Here is an 8,365-nt window from a genome sequence, read left to right as displayed (position 1 = left end):
CACGGGGAGCCAGGCCGCTGGGGGCTGCCAGGAGCCGCGCCTTCCCCGCCAGGGCCCCACCCGAACGTGGTCCCCGCACTGTGCTCTCCTGGGCCTCTGTGGTCGCCCTGCCCTAGGACGGGACCCCCACTCTGGGTCCTAGAGCCGGGCCCCCTAACTGCTGGCTCCCAGGCAAAGGCCGCCTCCCTGCAGCCACCGCAGCCTGTGCCCCTGGCCCAGCCCGAGCGCCGGGGGCCTGGGGGTTCCTGTGGAACTCGGTGCTCAGGTCCACGCCCGGTGACCGCGCTGCCTGCAACCCCCAGGCGTGTTGGCACCCCCGGGACGTGGGAATGGGTCGCCACGGGAGGTCCCCTGCCCTCTGGGGTGAGAGGGGAGGACTACCGTCTTTGGGTGTCGCGTGGCTCCTCACACCCCGCGAGTGCTGAGCTGGAGGCCGGGGCGGAGCGGCTGTAGCAGGCCTGGAGCGGCGCTGGGGCGGGGCGGGGCGGGCCCGCGGTCACATCGTCAGCTCCTGCGGGAAGCCGGGGGAGAGGGTCTGGCTCGGGGGCGGCCTGGCAGGGCAGCAGCGGGGGTCTGGGCCAACGGCCGGGGGGCAGCCACCCACCATGATGGCGTTGACGATGTCGCTCTGGTTGTCCCTCAGGGCCCGCACGGCCTTGGCCCTGGACACGTTGGCCTGGGCCATCACCAGCTCGATGTCCCGCAGCTCCAGGCCGGCTTCGTCCACCTGGGGGGGTGGCAGGAGGTGCTGGGGCTGCCCCTCGCCTGGCCAGGGCCCCCCGCCCCCGCCCAGGGGCCTTACCTCCTCCTCCTCGCCCTCCTCCTCACACGCCGGCCTCACCCGAGGCCCCGGCACTGACTCGGGGATCAGGGCGGAGGGCTCCGTGGGCACCTTGAACTTCTCAGCGGCGGCTCGGTGCACTTGCTGGGACAGGTCCTCGATCTACGCGGCACGGCAGCTATGAGCCAGTGGTGGCCCCTGGCTCCGCCCTGCCCACACCCCGCCCACGCCACCGACCTTGGCTTCCCCGAAGACCACGTAGGTGTCAGACGCTGGGCTCTTGTAGACATCAGGCTTGGCGATGACAAAGAGGATGTTCTTGGACTTCTGGATGGTGATCCTGGTGACGCCCTGGACCTGCCTCAAGCCCAGCTTGGACATGGCCTGGGGGCGCAGCAGGCTCAGGCCTGGGCTCTGCCTGCGCCTGTGTTGGGGCGGGGGCTGGGCTGGCCGGGGCAGCAGCAGCCTGCGGGCAGGGGTCCCCACGGGTAGAGCAGGGTGTGGGGCTCACTGACAGGGCCCCGCTGTTTCGTGGGGGTGTCTGGTCACCCCATTTCCCCAAAGGCGAGGGGCGGGGGGTCCCCACCCTGGAGGGTGGGTTGCCAGGCCAGCCCAGCCCTCCCGAGGGTGCAGGGCCCCAGCCCACCTTCCGGGCTTTCTTCTCGCTGCGGCTCTGCTTGGCTTTGGCCACGGTCTCCTCACTGCCGCTGGCTGGGGCCTGGGGAAGGGCGGGGCTCAGCACCGGGGGTGGGGTGTGGAGCCCTCCACCCCTCATCCCCCGCCGCACACACTCTCCCCCGCAGCAGGCACCTGGGCCGAGCGCTGTGTGGCCTGGGGTCCTGAGGGGTCCTGCTCCTCTGGCTCGGCCGACGACTCGCCGTGGCTGTCCGAGCACTGGCCGGGGCCCGGAGCCCGGGGCGACTCTGGGTGGGAGGGGTGAGGACAGCTGTGCCCTGCGGAGCTGGGGCTGCCCCACATCCCGCCACCTCCGGCCCCTCGGCCCAGTCCCTCACCTTCCTCCAAACTGTCCTGATCGTCCTGCTGCTCGGTGGCCAGGGACCTGGGAGGGCTGGCCGGGCTCTGGGGCCCAGCGCCGGGAGGCACTTGGCAGGTGGGTGGGATCCACAGGGCCGGGTCTTTGGCATGAGCGCCCCCCTTGGGGGCGGCCTCCGGGCCGAGGAGGGGGGCATGGGGCGGGAGGCTGACCCGCGGCCCCACCCTGGGGGGCTTCCTGGTCCCAGAGAAGGCAGCTGCTGCCTGAAGGGCTCCTGCCTGGGGCGGCAGGAAGTCTGGGGAGCCAGGGGGCTCCTGGCTCTCAGCTGAGCCTTCCCGGGGACCCTGGCCGGGGCAGGGGCTGGGCGGTGCTGCTGGGCGTGGAGCCCCCCCCAGGATGGCGCTGGGGGCGGAGGGCTCAGGGCCTGGGGGCCCGTCAGGAGTCTGTGGGGGGCAGAGGCCCCGGGTCTCAGGGGCCACCCGGGCCTGCTCGTCCCCGCCCAGGCCTGGCTCGGGCTCTGGCCCAGGGGAGGGCGGTGGAGGCGTGGCCTCCGGTTCTTTGGGGCAGCCCCTGCCCAACCCAGGCACAGCCCTTGATGGAGGTTCTGAGGCCACAGCCAGCTGACGCCTGGGCCCTGGGGTGCCCCCTCCACTCTCTGCAGGGCACTGGGGGTGCACCAGACCAACCTTGGGGCAGCTGCTCCCAGGAGCCTTCCTGGGGCCCCAGGGTGCTGGCTCGAGGTTGCCGTCCCCCTGGTTCTTGGCCCCTGGGGCCTCCTGTGGGTGCGAGCGGGGCTCAGCTACTTCCTCCCTGACAGAGGTAGGCTCAGGGGGGTCTGGGTCTTCTTTGGGGGAGTCCAGGGACTCTGTGGGGAGATGTGGAGGTTCTGGGATCCTCAAGGCGACCTTGGGGCAACCTGGGTCCTCTTTGTGAAGGTCCAAGGGGTCCAGGGCCTCCATGGGGTGCTGTGGGGGGTCTTGGGTTTCCACAGCAGGCTCAAGAGTGTCCGATGTCTCCGAGGCAGGTTTCGGGAGGCCTAGAAGGTCCTGGGATTTTAGGGCCTCCAAGGCATGGTGCAGTGGGTCTTGAATCTCCGCAGCAGGCTCAGGGTCATCTGGGAACTCTGAGGTGGGATTGGGGGGATCTAGGGTCTTTGTGGTGGGCTTGAAGGTGTCCAGAACCTCCGTGGTGGGGCTGAGGGAGTCTGGATGGTCCAGAGTCTCCATGGGAGGATGTGAGGGGTCCTGGACAGCCAAGGCAGGCTCAGGGGTGTCTGGAGCCTTAGGTGCAAGTCCTGGGGTGTCCTGGGCCTCTGAGGTGAGTTCTGGGGTGTCCTGGGCCTCCAAGGGAAGTCCTGGGGTGTCCTGGGCCTCTGAGGCGAGTTCTGGGGTATCCTGGGCCTTCGAGGTGAGTTCTGGGGTGTCCTGGGCCTCCAAGGTGAATTCAGGGGCATCTGGGACCTTAGATGCAAGTTCTTCGGTGTCTGGGGCCTCCAAGGCAAGTTCTGGGGTGTCCTGGACCTCTGAGGTGAATTCAAGGGCATCTGGGGCCTTAGATGCAAGTTCTGGGGTGTCCTGGGCCTCCGAGGTGAGTTCTGGGGTGTCCTGGGCCTCCAAGGTGAGTTCTGGGGCATCTGGGGCCTTAGATGCAAGTTCTGCGGTGTCTGGGGCCTCCAAGGCAAGTTCTGGGGTGTCCTGGGCCTTCGAGGTGAATTCAAGGGCATCTGGGGCCTCCAAGGCAAGTTCCGGGGTATCCAGGGCCTCCGAGACGAGTTCCGGGGTATCCAGGGCCTCCGAGACGAGTTCCGGGGTGTCCTGGGTCTCCGAGACGAGTTCCGGGGTGTCCTGGGCCTCCGAGGCGAGTTCCAGGGTATCCTGGGCCTCCGAGGCGAGTTCCGGGGTGTCCTGGGCCTCCGAGGGGAGTTCCGGGGTATCCTGGGCCTCCGAGGCGAGTTCCGGGGTGTCCTGGGCCTCCGAGGGGAGTTCCGGGGTATCCTGGGCCTCCGAGGGGAGTTCCGGGGTATCCTGGGCCTCTGAGGCGAGTTCCGGGGTGTCCTGGGCCTCCGAGGCGAGTTCCGGGGTGTCCTGGGCTTCCAAGGGAAGTTCCAGGGTATCCTGGGCCTCCGAGGTGAATTCAGGGGCATCTGGGGCCTTAGATGCAAATTGTGGGGTATCTGGGGCCTCCAAGACAAGTTCCGGGGTATCCGGGGCCTCCGAGGCGAGTTCCGGGGCATCTGGAATCTCCAAGGTGGTCTGGGGGGTGTCCACACCTCCACTTGCGGTCCAATGCGTCCCGATGTCAGCTGCTGGCTCTGGATGGCCCTGTTGGGCCTGGTCCAAAGCCAGGGGCCCTGGGCCTCCAGTGCGGCCCGCGTCCTCCTCCTCAAGGGCTGGCGTCAGCCTGCAGGCCTCGCCTCCCTCCTGCCTGGCCCAGGCGGCCGTGGGCTCGGCCCCGGAGGCGCAGCCCGCGTCCGACGGCAGGGCCTGAGGGCCGCCTGCAGCGGCCGGCCCCCGGCCCCAGGGCCGGCTGGCATCCCGCAGGGGCGCACGTGTGGCCGCGGGGATGGCGTCCTCCCCTCTGGGCGGGGCCTCCTGGTCCGCGTCTTCCTTCAGGCGCCGCGGAGCGCCTGGGCTGGGCGAGCGGCCGGCCTGCCCCTCAGCGGTCCAGCGCTCAGTCCCGGGCTCAGGGCCCAGGGCGGCGCCGGCTCCGTCTCCCCAGGGATGTGGCGCCTGTCTCCCTGGGGCCTGAGCCGCCCCCTTGGGGGGCCCCACAGGGGCCACCCGGCCCGCCACACCCTCAGAGGCCTGGGGGCCGGGCTGTGCGTGGGGCTCGCTGCTGTGCAGCCTCCCATTCTCTGCTCCCGGGTGGGAGGCCGAGTCGGGGTCGGAGGAGGCAGCGGAGGCATCGTCCGGGAAGGCGAAGGCCTCGTCCACGCCCTCGGTGACGGAGAGGTCCGACGGGGACTGCAGGGAGGACGCGAAGCTGCTGTCGTCGTCCTCCTCGCCGGCCGGGTCCCTGCCGGGGGCCGGGGCCCCCCACCCTTGCTCCGGCGGCAGCGGGGCCACCTCCACCGCCTCCACCTGGAAGATCAGGCTGCCGCGGAAAGGCAGGAGCGCGGCGGGGATCATCGGGTCGTTGGCCAGGAAATCCGGCTCAAAGAAGTGGGCTTCCTGGTCGTAGGAAGAGCCACTGTCGGTGGAGAGGCTGGACTCGGGGGACAGCGGCCCCGGGGACCCCGCCGGAGGCAGCTCCCACTCGTGAGCCTCGGATCCTGGTGGGGAGAAGCCCCAGTCTGAGGCCCCGTCCAGCCCTTCGGATGGAGCCAGCAGGCTCAGGGAGCAGGACGGGGACGAGGCCCAGCTGTCCCCATCTGCGGTGATGTAGGAGCCCGAGGGCGAGGTGGGTGGCGAGTCCCCCGAGGCCTCTGGCTCAGCCTGCGCGTCCCCAACGTCCTTGCAGAGCCTGGGGCCGGGGAGCAGGGCTGGGGTCTCGCTGGGGGTGGAGGGAGGCGTGAAGAAGGAGTCGGGGTCCAGGGCAGGGGAAGGCACAGGAAGGTCGCCCTGAGGGCACAACATGGAGGGTGGGCTCGGGTGGCCGGGCCCCCCCTCCTGGTCCCTGAGCTCCGGCAGGGCCACCCGGGGCGGCAGGGGCACCCGGGGCGCCCGGCATGTCTCCTCCCCCATTACGATCCGTGGCTCCAGGGTGGCTGGGAGAGGCCCCTCGGGGGGCTGGGCCTCAGGCGGCCCTAGGCTAGGGCTGCCCTCCATGGGGGCCGCCCAGGCTGAGGGTGCCCGGCCGGGCCCTGCATCCCAGCTCGCTCCCTCGGGTGGGGGTCGGGCGCCTGGCTTGCCAGGCAGGAAGGCGAGGGCCGGTGCGCCGCGCCCGGCGGTCAGGGCACACGGCGCCCGCCGGTCCCCTCTTGGGGTGGTGGCCTCAGCTGCACCGCAGGACAGATCTGTGGAGAGAGGCAGGCGGGAGGCGGGCTGGCACCTACTCTGAGGAGCAGCTCCAGGCCACTGCGCCCCCTCGGCTGGGAGCTGGGGTTGCTGCTGGGCAGGGGGTGCAGTCACGGAAGGGGGAGTGGCGAAAGGCAGCTGCCGCGTCTGGGGAAGAACGTCCCAGACTTCCGAGCACGCAGAGTTCCGAGCACGGCGGGCAGCCCAGGGTCGGGCCGCGTGGGGTGTGGCTGTGGCACAAACAGGGTTGGGGTGCCCCTGGCTGTTCTGTGAGGCGCAAGGCGCCGGGGACGCGCCGTCTCCGGGGACACCGGCTTGCTGTCTGCCTGCGCACAACCTGCCGCCTGCTGGGCTTGGCAGGAGAGGACCTCTCACGGCCTCCGGGGTCAGAGGGCCCTGGGGCACGGGGCCTGCGCTCTGCTCAGCTCTGGAACATTCCGTCCCAGGTACAGGCTTCCTGTGCCTCAGCCTTCTGTCTGCAGGGAGGAGTATCCGCCCCGATTGGAGATGAAGTTTTCGAAGGGGCGGCCCCTGCCCAGGGCACCCATGTGCCGGCAGCAGGACCCCCGCCCTCGGGCCCCACTGCTGAGGTGCTCGGTGGCCAGCGGCTGCTGAGAGGGGAGGCCCTTTGGGTCCGCTGGGGTGTGCCGGACACCCAGCACCGGAGGTGGGTGTGGCTGGGTGGCCCAGACCGGGCTCTGGGCACTGAGCCTGGCGTGGGACCCTGCGCTCCCAGGTGGACCCCGGTGCCCCGGGGGAGGGGGCATGCAGACTTGGGCTAAGGCTGAAGCGGGGGAGAAGCCTAAAGGTCAAAGGTTTCGGTGACTCATTCGAGGGCGTCATGCAGTCTGAGCAGGGCCAGACCTCGCCTCTGGGCCTGGGGACCCGGCCCTGACCCTCCCGGAGCAGAGGGGGAGGCCAGGCCTCGGGGTGGCACCGGTCCCGCCCCAGGCGGCTTCTCGCCTGCAGCAAGGTGCCCTTGGCCCCCGGAGTCACCCGGGGCTGACTGCTGGGCCGCACTGCCCGGCCTTCCCAGGCCCAGGCAGACGCCCGTGTCTCCTGCGCGGCCGACCTGGCCCTCCAAGGACGGCCCAGGGCCCAGGGCCCACGGCTCGCGCTCCCGGCCGTGCACCGCGGGACCTCCGACCCTCCTCCTCCCTGACCCACGCGCCTGTCTGGCTTCCCAGGTGCCAGCCCCCTTCTTGAGCTCCCCTCTGGGACCAGTGCCCGCCCGGAGCGGTCCTCAGGCAGCTGCGGGACAAGTGTCCCCCAGGCTCAGGGTGTGGCTGGGAACCGGCTGCCTCAGGGTCAGGTCCCGACCTGCCCAGGCCCGCAGCTCCGCGCAGACAATGGGGCGCCCTGGGTCGGAGGCGCTCAGTCCAGCCCGCAGCGCCGGCCCTTTCCCACTGTCCCAGGGCGGCGGGGCGGGGGTCAGCATCCAGGCACTCGGAATGGACGGGACGGTGACAGGGACGGACAGGGGGCGGGGGAGACGCACGCAGCGAACAGCGCGGGGCCTCACCTTTGCGGGGCCCCGGGCCTGCCGTCTCCGGCAGCAGCCGCTCCGCGCGAGCTGCCTCCCCGGGCATGGCCTGGCCGTGGGCCGTCCTTCCGTTCGGTCGGTCCGTCCGTGAGTCCCTCCCGTGGAGCTCACGCGGCGGCCACCGCCCCTCGCCCGGGACGGAGCGGGGGGTGGTCAGTGGTGACGTCAGCGCCGCCCCGCCCTGAGTGAGTGTGCGCGCCGCGGGCACTGCGGGTCCCTCCCCGCCCCGTGCGCGGAGCGAAGGCCCGGCCTCTCCGCAGACTCCCACCCCCGTCGCGGGAGAGGGGCTCGCGGCCGGCGGAGGCTGGGCCGGCCCGGCGCGGCATCGCCCCGCAGCTGGGTCAGGGAGAGGCAGAGGTCGCTAGACCTCGAGGTGCCGGGGCGAAGGGGGTCGGAGGCGCCGGGGACCGGGGCGCTTTGCGGGAGGCGACGCAGCTCCCCCTGCCAAGCCTGGCCCCCGGGCCCCCACCTGCCCGGGTCAGAGTCCCCGCCCCGCCTGGTGCCTCCATCCAAGAAGAGCGCTGGGCCCCGCTCGCCCTGATTGGCTGGTACTAGCAGGTTGGTCTCCACGGCAACCGCCTCCCGGCTCCGTGGCAACCAGAGCCGGCGAGGAAGACGGTCCCCGGAGCTCCCACGGCCCCACCCTTCAGCTCCGAGCCCGGAACCGGGAGAAGCCCGCCTTGCGCCCCCGCCGGCGGCCCCGGCCCCGCCCCCAGGGCGTGGTGCCCCGCCCCGTGCGTGACACCCCGCCCCCTCCCCGAGGAGCGCCCCCGTGCCAGGCTCCGGGAGACACTGGCGCTGTCCGGGTTGGGCGCGGACGGCGGGGAGTCAGAGCGGCTGATGCTGGCGGGGGGTGTGTCCCCGCCTCGGAGCCCCCGGAGCCAGGGGCCGCCCGCGGCGCCTCTGTCGGCTGCACACGCCTCCCGCCCCGCCCCGCCCCGCCCCGCCCTGCGTCCGGCGTCCCCGCCGTCCCTGGAAGTCCGTCCGTTCGCCCCCCGGCGGGGCCGCCCCGACTGCCTCCCAGGGGCCGCAAGGCGCCCAGCCTGCGCTTCCTCAGCCCCGGCTCTGGCGGCCGCCCACCCTCTCGGCAC

General features: G+C 72.0%; 1 protein-coding gene across 1 annotated transcript; it reads right to left on the bottom strand.

Moving 5' to 3' along the window:
• Positions 1-496: 496 nt before the first annotated feature.
• On the bottom strand, positions 497-7,320 carry NACAD (NAC alpha domain containing). The gene is made up of 10 exons (XM_054571316.1): positions 7,254-7,320; positions 4,303-5,730; positions 3,656-4,269; positions 2,893-3,055; positions 1,795-2,784; positions 1,592-1,704; positions 1,428-1,499; positions 1,019-1,165; positions 803-943; positions 497-727 (listed from the first exon to the last, which is right to left on the bottom strand). Exons 1-10 carry the CDS (start codon positions 7,318-7,320, stop codon positions 497-499), a joined length of 3,966 nt encoding a protein of 1,321 aa, XP_054427291.1.
• Between the last annotated feature and the right edge of the window lie 1,045 nt (positions 7,321-8,365).

Source organism: Pteronotus mesoamericanus, unplaced genomic scaffold (genome assembly GCF_021234165.1).
Source record: "Pteronotus mesoamericanus isolate MK-2021 breed Mesoamerican mustached bat unplaced genomic scaffold, CSHL_Meso_final contig_220, whole genome shotgun sequence".
Classification (NCBI taxonomy): domain Eukaryota; kingdom Metazoa; phylum Chordata; class Mammalia; order Chiroptera; family Mormoopidae; genus Pteronotus; species Pteronotus mesoamericanus.
Note: the sequence above shows the minus strand (reverse complement) of the source record. Positions and strands in the feature narration are given on the sequence as shown.